At 37.8% G+C, this 20,691-nt stretch overlaps 1 protein-coding gene across 1 annotated transcript in view; it reads right to left on the bottom strand.

The window, feature by feature from the left end:
- The window catches only part of LOC119776087 (beta-1,4-galactosyltransferase 2-like), a 125,084-nt gene that overhangs the window by 56,320 nt on the left and 48,073 nt on the right, over positions 1–20,691 (bottom strand). Inside the window, exon 2 of the mRNA XM_038274318.1 lies at positions 17,008–17,921. Within this exon, the coding sequence (XP_038130246.1) occupies positions 17,008–17,353 (346 nt within the window). The 5' untranslated portion in view covers positions 17,354–17,921. The remainder of the gene's footprint in view (positions 1–17,007; positions 17,922–20,691) is intronic.

Genomic DNA, 20,691 nt, shown 5'->3' with positions numbered 1-20,691 from the left:
TCATCCTTTTCATTCAATCTCCAAATATATCAAGCCTGCTATTTGTTGTCCACAGTACGATATAACTAGTAATAATCCTTTTAACTAAACCACATCAAATCTCTTGCTATGATAATCCGTTAGGCATGGTGTTTCACCACAACTGCTCCATCTGCACACACTTCCCTGTTGTGGCATGCATAATTAAATTGTGATGGTAATTTGTTGCATTGCTGGGCTTGGCATCATTTTAACTATTTACGTGCAGAGAGCTCACACTCTCACATAACGGGGTGGGATGCAGCACGGTTGTGCATTATGAACAAGACAAGCCTGACATGGAAAAAGGAAAATAGAAAATCACAGTGTGTCAAAACAAAGCAGTCTCTTTGATAGTTGAATGCAAAACACACATGAAAGTGTGTGTAGATCTTAAATAAATGGACTATAAAGACTACTTCTACATCTTTACAACGTCAGGGGCTCTGAAAAAATATTTTTACCTCACATTTTATCACTACAGCAGATTTTCTTCTCTAAACCAAGACAGTTGTTAATAACTGTGTTTAATTAAAGGGGTCATAGAATGATTATGTAGGGTATTACCTTACCCTACAAATACCCTGAGTTAAGGAATAGGGTGTGTAACATTGGTTGGGCTGAAAATGGCATATTTGCTGTTCTATGAGCCCTAATACAAGCCTGGTTAAAAGCCCTAGAGTGAAACAAAAGGTTTCTTCCTTTTGAATATTTAGGTGATCTGTGCGTTGATTGGTTGGTTTACAACGAGTGAAGCTTGGTTGGTTTACAACGAGTGAAGCTGCTGAGCAAAGACGCATCATAGCAACAAGCACTCACTCACTGAAACATCGAAATTGTTAATATGGTAGGGTGACCAGACGTCCTCTTTTTCTTGGACATGTCCTACTTTTCATACCTAAAAAAAATTTCCAAGGGGAATTTCAAAATCGTCCGGGATTTTGGTCGACTATAGTGCAGCAGAACCGAGCCGTCAGCTCCAGGGGTGGTCCAGGAACTCCGGCGGACAAGGGGAGGGAGCCAGCGGGGCACAGAGGGACCGAACCCGACCCGGTGATGGTAGCTGTGGCCCCCTCAAAATATACCGTGACAAGGTCGGATTGGGTCGCTCCGTCCCCAGCTGCCCCGGAGCTGATGGCTCGGTTTGAATGCCTGGTCCAGTCCAGTCAGCGGACTCACCTCTACAAGCCTCTACAAGACAGGCCTCTGTCAGCAAGAACTGTTCAGATTGTACCATCATGATGGCAACGCAATAGTGTTGCACCAATACCATTACCAGTATCCAGAACTAAAATGGGGTCATCGGTTAGTACCAACAAATAGGGCACCGATACCATTTTGAGAGCCAAAGGTTTATTCAACTATTGTCACCCATTCCAGGTAGGCATTACAAAATTCTACTGGATTCACTTAGTTTTATTCTTTCTCCTGTTTCACAAAGGTAGGCAACAGCTTGACAAGCCATGATGGCAATTATTTTACAACCAAGTAGTATGCAGTTCTTCATATATATCTTCATATATATACACACACATCAATTTCAAACAGATGGTATCTGTATGGTATCGGCATCGGCCAATACTGCACAGCCATGTATTGGGTATCAGTATCAGGGCCAAAAAATGGCATGGGTGCAACACTACAAAGCAAGTGGAGGAAACGTAAGTGAAGGACATAAATGCAGCGCCGTTCTTTTCCATGGCTTTGGATGAATCAATAGACGTAAGCCATTGGTCGCAGTTCAGTTCAGAAAATCCATGCAGCACCAGGCATCACATTAATGGTGAGTATCATACTCACATTTAGTTGTATTAATTGAAGGGGAGTGTGTCTAGTGGTTAGAGAAGTGTGCTTGTGCTCTGAGAAGGTTGCAAGTACCCGGTTCGATCCCCACAGCCTGCCCTCTCATCTCTCATCTTAACTCATCCCTAGAGGATGAGTTAAGATGCAGAGGTAAAATGTCTCCAGTGTGAGATCAATGAAGTTCAATTTTTAATTCAGTCTTAAAATATAGTATATGTCTCTCACTGAAATACATTTCCAAATATTTTGCTTTCATGGCTCTCTGGGTCAAAAAGGTTCCCGACCCCTGCGTTATCAAATCCATATACAAACCTTCTATACTTCATCAGCTCTGTTGACCAATAACTCAGCCACTGTGAAAAACAAATAAAAAGTGTCAGTAAATTAACTGCCTCATGTGTGACCAATGGATGTGAAAATTATTGAACAATGAGTTAAGCCTACAGTTATATAACATCATAGCAGTATTACCCCAGAACATACATCTTGACTAAAACATGTCAAGACAGTTCACAGCTGTTGCTTTGGGAAATTTACATTTTGAAGAAACGTCAAAGCACAGCTGCATCTGTCTGCATGTTTTAAATATATGCACAAAGCATTATGAATGAATGCTCTTTTCACAGCAATGATCACAGGAAAAATGCTGAGTTCAACCTACTTATACTCATAAAAGCTAGCAGAGTGTTAAGTATAACAAATTGCAATCCTCACACTAAAGGGAAAATAAGCTGAGAAGTTTCACTATTATGCTATTATGTACATGAATGATCTGAACACTAATAAACTCACAAATTATGGTTTCCCTCATGATGATATCCAATAGAAATGTTTAATGCTGTGCTTATTAAACAATGTTAAAGTCTGTGGATGTCCTGTATGTACATAATTTTCTGCAAGTTTCAGCAAAAAAAACAAACTCTATTATTGATTTCAATGAGATTAAAAAAAGTGGTAAAGATGTTAAAACGATAATACTAAAAATAAAATAATAATAAAAAAGACATCATGTCTTTAACTATCGTCCCAAAATCCTGAAAGTTGTAAAGTTGAAGAAAACTTTTTATCTCTAAAACAATGCCTTTTTATTTTAACTTGGATATGTTATAATGTTAAGTGTTTCTATGAATAATATAGTAAAGAAATGACAAAATAAGAAAGTTAAGATGACAATCCAATCTGTGCTTAAATACATGCACAGATTTGATGGCTAGGTGACTGCTGCAGCTGTCGTTTGACAAATGAGTTTTATCCATCAGCTGTACTGAACAGAATCACCTGCTGTTAATATCTACAAAATAAACCCACATTTCAACAACACCATCAGGACGAGGGATTTTGAGAGGAAATATCAGACAAAAGACAGAGTGAGCATAAACATAAACATGACATACAGTATCTGTGAAGCTCTGAATATTTAAGAGGCAAAATGTAATCTCTCCTCTATTCTCATCACCTTCTCTCCCTTTTAACTTTAAGACTCACCTGGCTGTCTCCCTTTCTTTTTTCTCCTTTTCCCTTCTGTTTATGTCTCTGTGTCATTTGGATATCAAATGTTGTATTGTAAAAGTGTTCTACATCTACATGGATATCACGTTGAGGATTACAGTTAAAGTTGTGATGCTCTACTTGAAAAAGAAAACGTGTTGGGTTTCTCCTTGGACCTGAGAAAATAACTGAGTGCTACAACACCATGTTTCTGTTTAATCCTTATATTAAGATGTATTTGGTATTAAAACTATTTTGACACGAAGACATTAAGAGAACATCTCACAGGGTTTCTAGTTAATTTGAGAATTGCTATTATTATTAACCACACAATGTTTGTCTCCTATTAATAAGATTAAGCAGAAAGAAGCCAGAAGCAAGAACAACAAAGATACTACTAAAGGCCAATTTATACTTCTGAGGGATAGCCTCTGCAACCTTCATATCTGACTGTGTGCGCAACCACGGCCCTCGCGCAGAGGTTCTGCAACCGTCGTTGCGCACCTAAAAAAAAATCTTGACTACACGTTGGACGATCGCAAACCTGCGCACACCTCAAGCGGAAGTGCGCAGACAAAAAGCAGCTGTGATTGGTCCTTGGTATGCCTTTCCAGGTGTCGGTGTGGTTGTCCTTCTCGATTCTGTGTCGGGGCGCGCCATTTTTAAAAACCGAGGAGTAATAACAACAATTGGATAACCACGAAGAAAGGTTGATAGAGGAGGTTCGGAAGTACAACCACTTGTACGATGCCTCAGACATGTTTTGGAAAATAAACACTCCTGCCGGAGCCGCCATAGAAGTTCTTGTGAGTTCTCCAATAGGCTCCCCCTTGCACTTTGGCGGGAAACTGCTGTGCGTCCCTAGACATTCCAGACCGATGTTGCCGAAGCATACCATCAAAACTGGTTTGTGACCAGACCCAAGCGACATTTGATGTGTGTGGTTGCAGAAGTATAAATCGCCCTTAACCCTAACATCCCTACTGGATTAGAATAGCTAAGCAAAGATGTATTAGATGTTTTTTTTGCAACTTGAAAGTTTGTTATAACCAAATAATTTTTTTTAAAACAGTTTCCAAGTGAGTCACGGAATATGGATAAATCTAAATAAATATATATTGTTTTTGTTTAAAACAACATTCTTTATAATGGTGAAAGCAAAAAGAAGAGACAGGCAAATTGGAGCAGCAATTCCCCAAAAAATAAAGAGAAAGTTTACCATTTCTAGGTTCAGCTAATTGTGGATTATTTAACTTAGTTCAATTCATTTTGAAAATACTAAACAGCCATTGGAGAAGTCAATAATCTCATGATAAGCCTCTGACTGATCCAAGTGTGTTTTTATATTACAGTCCTGTGAAGAGGACTTCACTCGATACATTCCCCAGTAGCATCAATCGTTCTACCATCCTTTCTAGAGATTTCAGATCAGTCACTTGACAAAAGCTGACCTTCTTTATCAGCTTTGTGTGGCTTATTGAGTCTCTGACTCTGATGCTGCTCGCACAACAGCTGAAGAGATTTCACATTTATAAACTTTAAAAAAAATCTACAGTAACCTTCTATAAAATCTAAAGGAGTAAACCTTCCTACTGTAAAGAAAGGCCGTTTGCTCAGACTCTTATTGTACACAGATTCTCTGAGGTGATTCCAGTTTGTAATCTAAAAGAATAGCGTTACATTTTTACTGCTCAACTATTTCCATAAAAAAGGTTTAAATCTGAGGTAATCAAACTTATGCATAGTTTTTCTGAAACCATTTCCACAGGAGTCTTTGTCAGTTCTGTCACCTTGCACTAAATCAATCTGTACAGTAGTTGGGAGTGCTGATGGAGGCATATCCTATTCTATTTCTCCTATGATGGAAATGTTGTTTGACAGATTCCTGTTTCTCCATAAAACTATAACTTTTTTTTCCCTCTTGTTTTTTGTTTTGTTTTTTCATTCACAAACAGGATATGATAAGGTTGGTTCATCCTTGGTCGCTGTCTGACACAGCTGCAGCCATCCAAGTATTTCTGCCGATGACAGGACTCTGGTTTGTACCTGAAGTCTGACATATGTTATCTGAGAAGCTCTAAATATAAAATCTACATTTCTAAATACGCAACAAATTTACACAAATCCCTCTGACATGTATGGACAGGCATAAGTATTTTTGTTTAAAAGAAAAACAGTGTTATTGGAAACATCTATTGTTACTAAATCAATGTTTCATTGAAGATATTTTGAAGATCTTTGGAGAAAAGCAGCTAAAGTATGTAAACGGATGGTTAGATCAGTTGTGTATTGTGCACCTTTATGGCTCATCACCAAATTATTATTTAGATCAGGGTAGTTTGTATAATTCATGGATATAATTAGTTCACTGTTTGGCTAAAAAAACTACATGTTGCATGATGTAAATGACATAAAGGCATAATATATAAATATTCTATTGTTGTTGTTTTTAGCTTTTAATAAAAAATAAAGATTTGTACCTCTATTGGCTAAATTGTTATATAACGAAGTTGACATCACATTGCATGTGAAGTAGAAAGCAGTTATCTTCTATCATCCACACCAGTGGCTGACCTTTCCTTTTATCCTGAATCTGGATTTTATCGGTTTCTTTTGCTAGATCGGTCAAAGAACTCTTCATTTGAAGAGTGTTTTAGAACAAAATAATTCGTAAAGTTTTTAAGTCAGACGTTTTTTTGTAACGTTGTTCCTGACATTTCATCATTCAACTATTGTTTTCTACAATAACTGTTTAAAACGGAGGGTTGACATTGTGAATACTTTGCAAGAAATCAACCTTTATTATATGGTTAATCATTTTATTATTTTATTTTTTAATCTTGTAAAGTTAAAGAGAAAAAGGCCATGATCAAAGAGAAAATAAAACTGAGGCAAGTTAAAAAATGGAAAAACATACTCAGAGCCAGTCTTGGTGGCTGCAGTTATTTGTGTGTTCAGAGAATAAGAGAATGTTTTGCAATATGACAGCAGGTTGCAAGCAGCGTGGTTCGTCATTTAACATTTAGAACTCCTGCTTGTTAAAGAAAAAGTCTGGTCACATTTAGAATACAAACTTCTGAAAGTACTTGAAGTATGAAATTGCTGATGGAGGCATAACCTATTCTATTTCTCCCATGATGGAAATGTTGTTTGACAGATTCCTGTTTCTATTACATACTAAATTATTAAGAGTAATTTCATTTGAATTTGTTTAATCTGAGACATCCACGTATTTTTTCTCTGGCTAGAAGTTCGATGGCAAATCCTCCCTCTTCATGTTGGCAAACCAATGACGAACCCATGGTGAAAGGTGAAATAACTTCTTTTTTTTTCACTTTTACCCGATGTATTACAACATCCAACTGCTATACACGTGGGCATTGTCAGTTTAACTATAGCTCTCATGAATTTCAATGGTGAATTCCTCTCTAAATCGTAAATAGTTGTTGTTGATTGCAGGGGTGTTGAGTAGTTCCCATTGATTTTGCTTGTAAAGCGAGAAGAATACCGCACCGTGACGTCACTGCCGGAAGATGTCAGGAGTGAGGTGTTACTATATTTGGGCAAAAAATGGCCGTTCCCTGACTCAGTGATCGCAAAGAAAAATATTGTTTTTATTTTTTTACTGATTCATGCTAAATTAATTAAATCACAGAGAACATATACATTTTCGGTATAAATATTGACCCATTGGTTATTCCTTGCTGACCGGAGTTTTCCTTTAAAGGAAAGCACTTTAATAGTCACTTTGAACCAGAAGGATCAAAAATTAGAGAGTGCATTTTAATATCAGATTAACAGCTCAACACCATGTGAATGCCCACCCCCCACACACACAGATGGTAAAATTGGAAAAAGTTAGAACAAAAGGCCTGTCTCACATGTGCCAAAATGTTGGCATGCACTTTACCAGAAAATCCTGAAAGCCGATGTTTGGCCACCCGTCTGTGACAAGCTCAAGCACACCTGGATTTTAGGCTGGAGACTGATCAAAAGCACACTGCCAAGTATCTAACCCTTTTTTTAATATATATCGATGGAGGTTAGGTTCTAAATTGCAAACAGGGCTCGTCAAAGTCCAGACTTGAATCAGAAGAGATTTTGTGTTTTTATACAGGCCATATAAAAATAAGGATTAATGGAGTATGACAAAATAAAGCTAAACCATGAGAAATCTATAGGAAAATACTTTTTCATCACATTGTAATGCCGAATAATAAAAATCAGATGAAAACATATTAACCAGGCAAAGCAATAAAAACATTTCATTTGCTCTTCCACTACAAGTTTGCATTGGTATTAAAGTACAGCTGTGTACTTAATCATTTTTATAAAACAACAACCAAGAAGTCTAATTATAATTAAAAGCAAGGCAAAAAAAGAAAAAGAAAACGGTTAACAACAGATAGGAAGAATGATTATGAAAAAAAATGCACCGCAATTTTGTGTTGTTTTAACACAAGAACACATTGAATATGAGACAAGGAATAAGATTTAATTTCTCTGTCATTGGTGGGTCTCTTAACAACATGCAATTTTGCATTCAAAAGATACCAATTCCCTTTGCATAGGACTTGTTTAGAGTATGGGAAATGGTCCAACCCAGAATGATCTACAGTGGAAATGATTTATTTTGTGGGTTTTCATAGGGTTGAAGAGGTTGTTATCAAAGTTGACCTCATTGTTTGCTTTTACCAACTCGAGGGATTTCACAGCATATAATATAAAGGATTGGGGGTCTGGGCAGCTTTCCAAGTTTATACTTTATATTAACTGTCTTAGAGTATGACCATAGAAATAAGTGACATTTATCAAGAAAAAGCTTTTTCAGAAAAAGAATGGAAAATACAAGTCAAGTCCCAAATGCTCACTTACTGTAAGCTGATAGTAAAAGAACAGTTGACTGAACAGAAAAAGTACAACTAGCCTAATTATCGGGCCTCATGTGGATAAAAGTCACAAACGCAGCAGAAAAGAGGAAAGAGGCAAATGGCATTAAGGAAGGGGAAGCAGGTCATTCTAATGAAGTTAGCAGCCATTACATTGTCAGGAGCCCTTGTCTTCGTGGTGATGGCTGTGTCAGCTTCATTGTTGCATGGGAGTGCATAGCAATGTGTTTGTAAAGAAAAAAAGCCTTGTTTACTGGCTTTATTAACAACAATAGGAAAACACGCCATTTTCCACTTTCACAAGACTAATTTTTTTGTCTTTGCTGAATGTACAAAGGGGAAGATCGTGAAGATCAACTCTAACCAGCAAAATATAACATCAAATGATTAATAAAAAAGCAAAAAATACACACATTCAAATTAAAAGTCTCTACTCTTTCCAGGAGCATCAGCCATTAGGATGTGTGCAACATTAGTCAGATAAATTCCAGATAAATTAGCCAAGTGTTCAATGTAAAGTCAACATGGTAACAAAAATAGGTACCACTGAGTACAGACACCTGTTCCCAGGTACCAGGCATCGGCACTCTATTGGTTCAAATGGGAATGGTACCAGAGTGAAGGGCTGGGCGTTGGCATGTGAAAATGTCTCAGCCAGCCCGAAGTCAAGCTACAAAGATCGCACCTCACCAACAGTAAACTAAACAGGTACAAAATCTGTATTCTCTGAGTAATTATTTAAAGACAGGATAGAACTTCTAAAATATCTTTCTATGATAATAAACATACACCTTGATTTATGAATCCATCATTTATGGTTATGGATACCGTTCACATTAACAGTGCATTACATACACCAAGCTGAACAAACAATCTGCTCTCATTGTACTATTGCAGACCGTGAATTGAAAAAAACAAAACAAAAAAAACATGTCCCTCTATTATGTGATACGTACATGCTTCTCTGAGCACCTCTGAGCGCAGCAGAGTGGAACAGAACAAAGCGTATGCAGTGTAAATTAGGACTACAAATGAATTGCAGCAAAGTGCAGACCTGAGCGAAGCAACAAGCAGTGGAAATTGGAAGTTATTGAACAAATAAACCTGTGAATATTACTGCATGGATTGAAGTGCACTAATTGAGCTAGATGAGAGAAGTGATGGTTATAAAGTCTAACAGCTGCTGGGAGAAAGGAACTTGCAGTAACTCAGTGCAGTTAAGATGCAGCAGTCTTTCACTGAAAGAACCCTCCAGCTTAGATCCTTCAGGGCTGAACTGAAGGATCCCAAAATCTCAATGTATTAAAAGTAGGGCTAAAACTATTAATTGGATTCATCGGTTATTAAAATAATCGTCAACTAATTTAGTAATCAATTAATCATTAACCAGAGTATAGAGACTCTAAAACATCCCTATAGCAGTTTCACCTGGTTTCATTGCGCAAAAAATCTTTTTTAAGGAACCTTTGGCTATTTGATTATTAAATGATTAATTGAAAGAATAATCACTATTTGCAGCCCTAATTAAAAGAGGTTGAAATAAACATTGAGATTAAGATACATTAGAGTCCCATTTACTGTGAAAAAAGACTAAATAAATGACCAACATCTTCAGTAGAAAAATAAGTTTTTTTTTTTTTTAAACCTATAAACAACTCTCCCTTGCTTTTAGTTCTAAGAGAAATACTATTTCAAGACAAATCCCCATCAGCTGTGGAGGGATAGTTATGCAAAAGAGCTTGGAAATAGTAAAGTCTTATAATATTTTACTTTTGGTAAAATTTTAAAATCTTGATTAAAATATATACCTAATCCTGCAGGAGCCCTAAACTAGTAGATTAATTCCAAAGCCAGTGCATCGTATTTACCCCTTCCATTAAGATGGCATGAAAAGCTAATTAAACATATGATGCCACTCAGCCTTCACACAGTTGGAAATCTATATCGATATGAAATAAAACTGGCTTTAAAATGCGTCTGCTATTATTTCCACATTAATCACATTTTTCAATTTAAGAATACATCTTAAATTGAGAAGACCTTAAAGAACTATCAGCTACCTACTGTATGTTATTCATTTAGCACTTTTTAAACAAGACAAAGACTAGAAAAAAAACCCATTGATTATATTTCCTGACTTAATAGAATAAGCTAAATCTACTTGGGGCCGTGCAGGTGAGAGAGGGCTGGCCGTTGTCTTGTCTATGTTCGACAGCAGCAATGACACTGGCACTTACAGCAACACAAGCATGGCAAACAGAGCGATCACAGTAATGACAGGTTTAAGACCAGGCACTCGGAGGATTCCTCTCCATCATCTTCAGGAGAGTCAGACGAAATGGGGGGGAAAGAGAGAAATATTTTTGTGGAGAAAGCCAGTGGTCATGAGGCGATTAAATGCACTGCTGTCGGGATTCCTCCCTCCCCCCACAGATTGTGGCTCTCATGGGAGCTGTCAATAATAGAGGTGAGTATTGGCATGGGTGCTGCGTATTGTGACTTTGGTCACAATACGATATCATCACGATATTGCAATATTGCTATATATTGCGATATTTTTCCCAGCTATAAAAAAATAAATGTATAGATATAAAAGCAAGTGTTGGATATGTTCATACTGATCATTTTGTTATTTTGGCATCCATGTTGTTTGGGGTTTGAGTCACTCCACCTCCCCCGTGACTGCCTCAACTAAAGATATGGCGTTGTGCCGCACAGCAAAAGGGCTCCACAGCTCCATCTGGCACAGTGGCGTTGCAGAGAGAACCAATTTTTCATAATTTTATTAGGTCAAAATCTTTTGTATTTTTAAAATCTAGGATACAGTAGAACTAGGACTTTAACATTAATACTAGGATACTATTCAAATTTAAAGGGGCATAGCAACATTATATCCCTATACAACAAAAAAAATTATAATTATTTGAAATAAGATAATATACACCAAGCGCCTCTCCTGATGTTGTTTTAATGGTCCATTTTGAGCCTTAATAGAATTCCTCCACCTACTTTATAGAGCCAAAATAAGCCTGACCATCTTGCAATGCTCCACAGTGAAGCTCTGTGTGATCAAAAACCAATGGATATTAATTGAACAAACTGATCTAAAATGACACAAAGTTATAGAGAATATTTCTCAGAGCCTCCTTCAGAACACACATCTGAACAATCATAAACAGGTAACAAATCACATCACATCAAGGTAACAAATATTTCAGTAATACACCAGCAGTGCCTGGTAATCTAGCTCAGAGCTAATGTCATATTAGACTTGACTGAAAGATGCTGCAAAATTGTTTATAATCAGTTTCAATGCATTTTCTACCTTTCATTTGGTTTTTGTTTATCAGAAAATTATTTCATTATTATTAGTCCTTCAGCAAACTGCTGTGTGTAGGAGGAGCAATTCAGCAGAGTGCAGCTACCCAGGATAGATCTCAGGTTAGCCGGTAGTCAAAAAATCAGATGCAGTGACCTTTGAAACCGTCTATTTGGTGCCCTCTCTAGTTTTAAACACAAAATAAGGACTCTAACAAATAGACAACAAATTGTCCGGGTTCGTTTCCCAGCCCAGGGTTTTCTGCATGGAGTTTGCATGTTCTCCCTGTGCATGTGTGGGTTCTCTCTGGATATCTCAGCTTCCTCCCAAAGTCCAAAAACATTACTGGTAGGTTAATTGGCTTTTCTAAATTCTACTTAGGTGGGAGTGTGTGCGCGAATAGTTGTTTGTCTCTGTGTTGCCCTGCAAATGGACTGGCAACCTGTCCAGGGTGTACCCCGCCTCTCGCCCGTAGATAGGCACCAACAACCTGATGGAAAATGGATGGATGGATGGACATTTAGACAGGCATTATAAGACCATACAGTTTGTTTTTGCTTTTTCTTTTAGCAAAAAAAAATATTTCAGGGTAAGTAGTCCCTTCAGAAAACACTTTCCACCCCAAAAAAGATTTTCTTAAGTCGACATTCCATTTATTCAGCTGCTTTAACCCTTTAAAGCCCGATTCAAGAATAAAACTAAACAGAAAATTACTTTTTTTTTTGTTTGAAGTCCTTATTTGCCCTTTTAACAAAATATGTAAAAAGAAATAACAGAAATACATTTTTGATATTAATAATTTATTACTATGCGACAAGTCAAGATTATTTTTTGTGTAGTCTTCTGCCCTCTGTTATCAGGTATATCTGATTGTGTACAATAGGATTTTGAGCAAAGTTTTTACCATTAAATTATGCAAAAGGTGTCAGACGCAAAACATTTCAGAAACCGTATGTATCAAATATGATACATTTGGCATTACAGGGATAAAGAAAATTCCAGTCACACTGTGTGCATCCACACACCGTGGATGCACATGCATACAGGATATAAAATGTGGATACTAGCCACTCACACAGACAGCACCTGTCAGCTGGTGTTGTGGGACAGCCAAAGGCTTGTTTGTTTTCTTCCTCTCTGATTCTCTCTCTCTCCCTCACTTTCTCCCTTTAGCACACTGTGTGTGTGTGTGTGGGTGTGTGTGTGTGTGTGTGTGTGTGTCTCTATTTAAGGGTCTCCATTTTTCCCACTCAGTACCTCCTCACCTCTCCACCTGCTGTTCTTTCCTTCAGCATATTCCACCTATCTCTCTTCATACCAGACCATCATACTTCCATACATTAGATCTCCCCCTCTCTGCACCTGGGACTGAAAAAACAGCCTCTCTGAGTCTCTCTCTGCCTCCCTGCTCATTATATCCCAGAGGCAGCCACTCGTTCACTGAAAAAGGCCAGAGATAAGCTACAAGTATGAGTACATCAGTGCTCTGCATGAATGCCATACCCAGACTCTGTGACTTGGGCATTTTAAAGTGAAATAATGAAATCAGCAAGGCTCCATCTTCAGACGAAGCGACCTCACCACTTTATCTCCCAGTCCCAGTTCCAAAGCACGATAGGGGCCTCAATATCAAATGAGGAAACCAATCATCAATGAGAAAAAAGGAAAAGAGGAAAACAGTGCAACGAAAATATATTTTTATGGATTAAATATACAAAGATCTTTTACAGATGGAGGGTGAAGGTGAATAAAAAGGCTTTCATGCAATCAGCAAAAGCACTGGTGAATATGAAGCACAGAATAGAACCCTTAAAAGTACCCAGGTTTACAAATCTTACACGTAAACAGCTCCTAATCAGTAGTGGCAAGCAATTAATTTGGCATTAAAAAAAATTTAAAGCTTTACTCTTCAGGGCATAGGTCCTTAACTTTAAGACATATTTCCAGCAACATTACAGTTTTCTTGCCTGTCTACAATAAAATAAAGTGCAATAATGATAGGAAATTTTAAAAAGAAGATATTTATAAAGATTTATTTGACTGAAAATTACAAACTGTTTAACACTATAACGCTATAACTGTAAAATATCTGACACATACACAGCAACATTTTCTAACTTTCCTAAATCCTAAATTATTATAATATGATGTATTCAGATTTTGTTGGAGCTGTGGGAGACTTTTTTTAGGCCAGGTTATACATTTTATATTTTGCATGATGCTGTTGAATTAATAAAGGTTTTCATACAGTTTAATTCTAGCCCATGCCTAATCTTAAATAAATACCATGTTAATCCTAATTCTAGATTTTTTTGTGAGGTGTAAGAGATTTTTTTTTCCTAGTTTTCTTCAGTGTTGCAGTTTTACTGATTAGTTTATGTAAGTAAAGGTAGATATCCAAACAGATATACAGGAAAAACCTAAAAAAATATTTTTTTATATCTATAGTGTGAATGCAGACAGGTCCATCTGTGTGGACCTGTCTGCATTCACAGACAGGTCCACACATATGTAAGGCTAAAAACAAAGATCATTTGCCTCTTTAAAAAAAGAGTAAACTCTGGACTTCAGAGAAGGAACACAGATGCAATATCTGTACGGACCATCAGCTTTGAAAACTGTATAAGTTATATTTTCACCTATTCGATGTAGTAATGAAGAAGTACAATCAAGTGTTTCAGGAGTGGATGACAGAAAGACTGACATAATTAGAGCAAACATTAGATTTTTTCCCCCCAAGTAACTGGCAACAGTACAGCAAAGAAAAGCAGCCTCCAGAAAAATCAATAGGGACATAGTGAGAGTGAGGAGATAAGGAACCCCACTATCATCCAGAGATCAATGTCTTATCACTTTGACATGTTTATTGATGCACAAGCAGAGCCGGCTGTACAGCAATGGTTTCAAAGCAGGCAAAACTAAATTCAAACTAGGAACGCTAATTAAAATCTATTCTAATTTTCATACTTGAGATAAAATATGATGCAACCATATGGTGGTTTGGTACACTATAATGTGTTTTGGTATGGGTAATATTGAAATATGCCATAAGTAGGGAAAGAGATCCAGTATTGGTGTCAGGTTCTTTAGAAACTTGCTTTTTCTAAAGTGAATCTTATAAAATGTGCAGTAGTATCATCTGCAATAATCCCTTTGTTCAGCACAATATGAAAAAACAACATCTACCATTATACTTAATATCCGTAAAGCTTCTCTCTAATTTGCTGTGATTTTTTTCTTATTAATTTGCTTTTAAGTTTAATGTAAATTAAAAAAAATAAGTCGCTGAATTGAAATGTTAAAGCTCTAGTGAGTCCGTGTGCTGCTGTTTTTGTTCCTGCGGAGGGCCTTCAGGGTCCCACTTCATGAATCTCTGCTAATAGCTGCATGGAGAGTCTATCAGGTTGAAATATGACAGTGTAAATCTATTTAATGTTGTAGGTTGACCTAGAAAAAAGACACTTACTGTTTCTCTCCTAATTGAAATAATAGAGAGGTGTTTTTTTTCTCTCTTTTTTTTCACACATAATGTGTTTTTTTTCTTTAACCTTCGGGTTAGAAGGTCTAGGTCTTATCTATTCATTCATTACAGCAATCACTTATAAGCACATCCTCCTCTTTTACACATCTCGCCTTGCAATGTATTTAGCTAAAAAAACATAAGCTTTAAAAATAAAAAGACTCAGTTGAACACAGCGATGGAGCATGTGCTGCACCTTGCAAAATTATTCATATTCTTTCGCATTTTGTGACAGATCTTTTTATGAGCACAATGTATTATATGACACAAACACACAAAGGAAAACACCACCGTGAGATGGAAGAATAATGCTGCATGACTAAGGCCAGTTTTTAAAATGAAGGGGCTGAAAAGCGTTGTGGTATACGTGTGCAGCTGTCTGATTCTGTACTTTGTAGAAACATTTTTAGGTGGAATTGTAGCTGCAAGTCTTTTTGGTACGACTCCGACAGCGTTGCCTGTGAAAAATGTGCATATACCTCTTTGAAAAACAGACTACAACTACTAGAGTGGATGGAAACCATTTGTAAACAATAAAGTTAAAGTTCAAGGATTGAAAAATAAATTTGGATTTTCATTTGCCTTTAATTATAGATGACGGCATCTTTCAACCATGGAAATATGCTTCTGCTCTAAACCATTCAATGAAATGAAAAAATACATATATAAATGATTCATATCTATAATTAAAATATAAATATATTTAAAATTCTATATGCAGCAAGGATTGTTTATTTATATTTATTTGTGTTTCTTCAGAACTGTGCACCCAGCTACCCATTTCTAAACCTAAACAAACCTCAATTCACACCTTAGTCCGTAACACCTCTCATGAGGACCAGTCGTTGGTTCCCACAAGTATCTGTAAGTCCCCAAAATGTAGCATGTTCCTGGGAAATCATCCACACAGAGTAACAAAAACATGACCACACACACACACATAAAACAGATTCAGATTTGAGGCTGTAATCGTAATGAATAACGTTAAAAATGTAAAGGGTGGAAATGCATTTGCACGGTATGAATACAAATAATTATACTGAATAGCACAAAAAGGTTTTTATTGCCATGCTCCATCAAACCTTAATCCGGGCATAATGTCATATTTTAAATTGTTGTACTCAGCCACAGCTCAAACTGTACGACAAAACTGCAGGGTTTAAAAATTCAAAGCTCGCAATGCATGTTCTTACGCTGTACGGCCCGATACTCTGATGCAATCTAAATGCTCACGCTGCACATCCAAAAACCACACGTCGGACTCAGCTCCAAGAGATGGCGTCAATCTGGTAGAAGAAGAACTCCCTCGTTTGCACATGCACAGTGCTCCATGTTCTGGAAAATCGGCTCGTAGACGCACGTAGCTCTGCTTCAACAGCAGGATTTACCCATGAACCCCTCATAAGGGCCGACTGAATTTCAACATGTTTGATCTTCTCACGACCTCACGATTCCTGATTGGGATATGGTGGTGAAAGGCTGATCGCCCCTCATTACCCCCAGTGTACTACACAAGGCAGGACGCAACATGAGGCTGAAACTCGGTCCGATCGAAAAAATTCTCACAGAACTGGAGCCCAAAAGAGGGTAAAAAATTGTACAGTGTATGCCCGGCTTTAGTCCTGCTGTGCCACAAAGCCACTCAATCTTATAATCAGACTACAAAATCAAACAAAACATTGCATCACATTTTCATCTGTTTATGTGAAACACCCAACTAAACACTGCAGACCATGACCGGTATGGTTTTAGTTTTCTAAATACATGATTAAAAAAACTCACCAGAGACGTGCAGAACTTCCCTGAATTATATTAAGACAGGCAGCCATTTTTTTTTTTACCTCCAAAGCAAAAAAACATGCAATAGTTTTAAGAAGACATGCAGGATCATGTGGGAGAGATGTGTTTAAACTAACCACATCAAAGAGTATACAGTTCTAACAAAGAGAGAATCCATTGTCGTTACTCACCGAGGCCTGGTGGGTTCTCAGGACACGGTGGTAGCGGTTTGGGAGAAGGTGTATGATTGTTCTCAGGCTGCGAGCTCGGTACCAGCTGTTCACCTGCGGCCAGGTAGGGGGCTGAAGTCGCATTGGGTCTTGAGAGGTTGTAGTAGTAAAAATGATGCCCGCTGGCTGCTCCACTGCTGTTATTCCTGGACCCATTTCTGCCATTATTAAAGCGGCTGAAGATGTCAAACCGCTGCGAGTAGACGTCAAAGTACAGGATCATCATGATGAGGAAGTGGAGCAGGCAGAGCAGCAGGACGCCTTTGCAGATGCGCTCCAGAGTCCGGCCCAGCATCAACCGTGACATGGCAGAAGGAGTTGGCCGTCTTGTGACGGCCAGCCACAGCAACGCTGGCGTAGCTACGGGAATACACTCATCCTGTGGTTTCTGTGCGTGATAACAGCTGCTGTTAGATCTCGTATGGGTTCATGTGGACTGTTGGTACTCTGACTACAGTATGAGTCATGGGGTCACCAATGAAGAGAGGAAGACCACTTCTTCAGCTTCATCCACAATGTTTAAACTCTTCAAGACTGGCTTGATTGTGGTTAGCCTTCAGGTGTTGTTTTTGCACCACAAAGGAGCAAAATACTTTGAAAGGCATCTAGTGCAGAAGCTCTACTCCTATCAGTTCCACCATTTTTACCATTTCCACTTATCCAGACATGTAGATGTGTCAAGTGGCAGCTGAAGCTTTGGGATACTCCATTTTTAACACAGCCCAATTAGTCAAAAATGTGTTTTTTTGCATTGAAGTTCTCCGAAAAAACATTTAACGGATTGGTCACACAAATATTCATCTGTACAGAGGATCTGCAGGGAAGTCCATTAGAAAGTCTTTTTTTCTCATTGCACCACGAAGGTAGTCACAGACCTGAAGAAGAAAAGAAAGACAGTTGAGTAAGACTTTTGTAACCCTTACTAAGAAAAAGTCACCACTTTTTTCACTCAAAATTGCATATCAATAAATACCTTTTTATACAGTAGCAAAACAGAATAACATAAATCAATTCAACATAGAGATTTCAAAAAATTGTTTTATTCATTAAGGATAAAAAAACTACCCAAAACTGTTTCCTCGTGAAATAAAAATTAACCAGATTCAAGTTCATTGTTGACATCCAGAGCTGATTAAAGCCCAACCTGTAGAATCAAGAATTCACTATAATGGAACCTGTCTGACATTCAATGAGATAAAAGATCTCTAAAACTATCAAATCATGTCCTAATATAAAAAGAAATGCAGGACAAAAAAAAAAAAAACTGAAATTGATCTGTCAGGAAGCACCTAGAAAGTTATCCATAAGAAATGTGTATATTTGTAACCTATAGTAAGAGTCTTTTATATCCTAAAGGAGAATTTACATTAATTGGTTCATTACTCTTTACTTTTAGAGAAGTTGGATTAGCAGGAAGACAGCGATACACTTCATAAATTGGAATGTAATTAAGTCATTTTGTTCTTATAATAAGATAATATTTTCTTGAATTGTGGAGGTAAGTGGGGCACTTACCAATGGAACAAGACAATTTACATTTAAAATAAGAAGAAACAATTGCATTGTCTCATTTCAAGTGCATACTATCTAGTTATCTTATTGTAATGCTGCGTTCACACCGGGGGCAGCTGGCGCGACAGAAGCAGCGAGTTTACATGCAAAGTCAATGGTTGACGCGCGTCAAGGCGCAGCAAAAGGTCCCGCGGCGCGTTTCGAGCAGCAAGCGCAGCGCGTCTGAGCAGCTGAAGCAGCGCGTCGGGCGCGTTTTGGCATCTGACGCGCGTGACGCGCCGCAAACGCGTTGCTGCTCGAGATGGAAAAATTGAATTTTTGCTGCTCGACGCGCCGCGTCAACCAATCAGAGAAGCTGATCTGGGAGCTGGCTGGGAGAGAGACACAGCGCTGATGACACAGACTGCTCTGATCACTTCTCTTAAACAGTTTATTAAAGCATAATTAATTTAAAATATATACATCTGCCGGCAGAATATGTTCGCTTTTATTATTCTGGTGCCTGCAGATCGGATTATTTAGATGAAAAACACCTACCAGCCACCGCGGTAAACCGCGAGGAGGCGACCCGACCAGAGGCTGCTGATTAATGGATTCCTTCTGTCGGCGCACCGCCGGTATGTGGGGGTCTGAGCGGCTCCGACAGAAATAACAGTGCGAGGCAGGATTGTAATCTGGATGAACTGACTCCACTGATGAAGTTTTCAGGTGTATTTTCTCACTTAAAAACATATTAAAACTACTTTATTCCCACTGATCACAGCAAATATAGCTGCAAGGCAGAGAAAGGATAGTGAAGCTCCGCCCAACGCGCGTCAGAGCCACTTTTGGACCGCGCAGCGAGAGCAGCAAAGCTGCTTCAGACGCGCGTCAGAATTCACTGGTACAAGCAGCAAAAATGAAGCAGCAGACGCGATTTTGCTGCTTTTGCTGCCCCCGGTGTGAACGCAGCATAAGAGTAAATATACTCACTGCATTGGCAAATCATCTTATTTACCGCCTCTAATTAAGTGTAAATACACTTAATTTAAGAATATATTACTTATTGGTAGATCGTTTTTGCAGTACAGTACAGTTGCTCAAAATCTACACTAATGTTTTGGAATCACTAGTCAAAGTCTGGACACACTGATGCATGACCTTAAACAGACTGGTCATGCTGGAGGCCTCTAATATGGTTGAATTAAACCATTTGTGCACAGATGAGTGAGCAACAGTTCATCAACAACAACATCCAGATTTATTGCAAGTTATCACAAAAATCTGATGGCAGTTGCTTCCATTATTAGTTGCACAAGTTAGATGTACAAGGTTATTCTTTTTTGGAGTTATGTTGGTTTTAAATGGCCAATATTTGCTTTTTGGATTTATTGTGGTGTATTTGATTTAATATTTATCATGTGAAAATAAGCAAAAACGTGTGATGGTAAATACATTTCTTATAAGGTCCTTCAATTTATTTGTCAAAATATTCCTTTCTGAAAGCAGTTAAATATTTTCTTATTATGCTTACTGACAAAACTGCAGGTTGAATGCCATTAATTATGGAGGCATGTTTTGACTCAGACACTTCTTGTATTATTAGCTGCATAAAATCCAACCATACATCATCGATCTTTCACTGGCACTTAGAAAGCAGTGACCTTGTTCTTTTCGTCAATGTCAGGTTAAATAGCAAGAAAAATATAGAAGAAAAGGAATAAGTACACATGTGAATTTCAAGGAATATAAAGGAAGGAGAAAAAAAAAAACTCCACAATCGATAACAAGCCAAACCAACCTAGTGCCTTGACTGGGGCAGTTCAGCCAAATTGACATACCAAATCAAATTTCCAGTCAAGTGGTTTAAAAGGCATTTATGATATGAGGAGACTGCAAGTGGGAATACACAAAGCAATGAACATACAAGGAAAGGAGAGAAGGGATGTGGGCGGTGGGGAGAGTCACTTAGTTTATCCCCAGGAGCGAATTACTGAAGGTTTATAGCTTTTCCAATAAATGAGAGGAAAAAATGAGAAAGATAAATAGCCTGAATGATATCAGAAGCTCTGATAAAAACCACAAGATCACACTATTTTCTATGCTAATAGCAGATATCTAAAGAATATTGGGTCTGATGTTCTGCAGAGGGGA

This window comes from Cyprinodon tularosa, unplaced genomic scaffold (genome assembly GCF_016077235.1).
Source record: "Cyprinodon tularosa strain WSP-4 unplaced genomic scaffold, ASM1607723v1 ctg908, whole genome shotgun sequence".
NCBI lineage: Eukaryota > Metazoa > Chordata > Actinopteri > Cyprinodontiformes > Cyprinodontidae > Cyprinodon > Cyprinodon tularosa.
The sequence above is the reverse complement of the archived record's forward strand: the minus strand, read 5'-3'. Positions and strand labels throughout refer to the sequence as shown.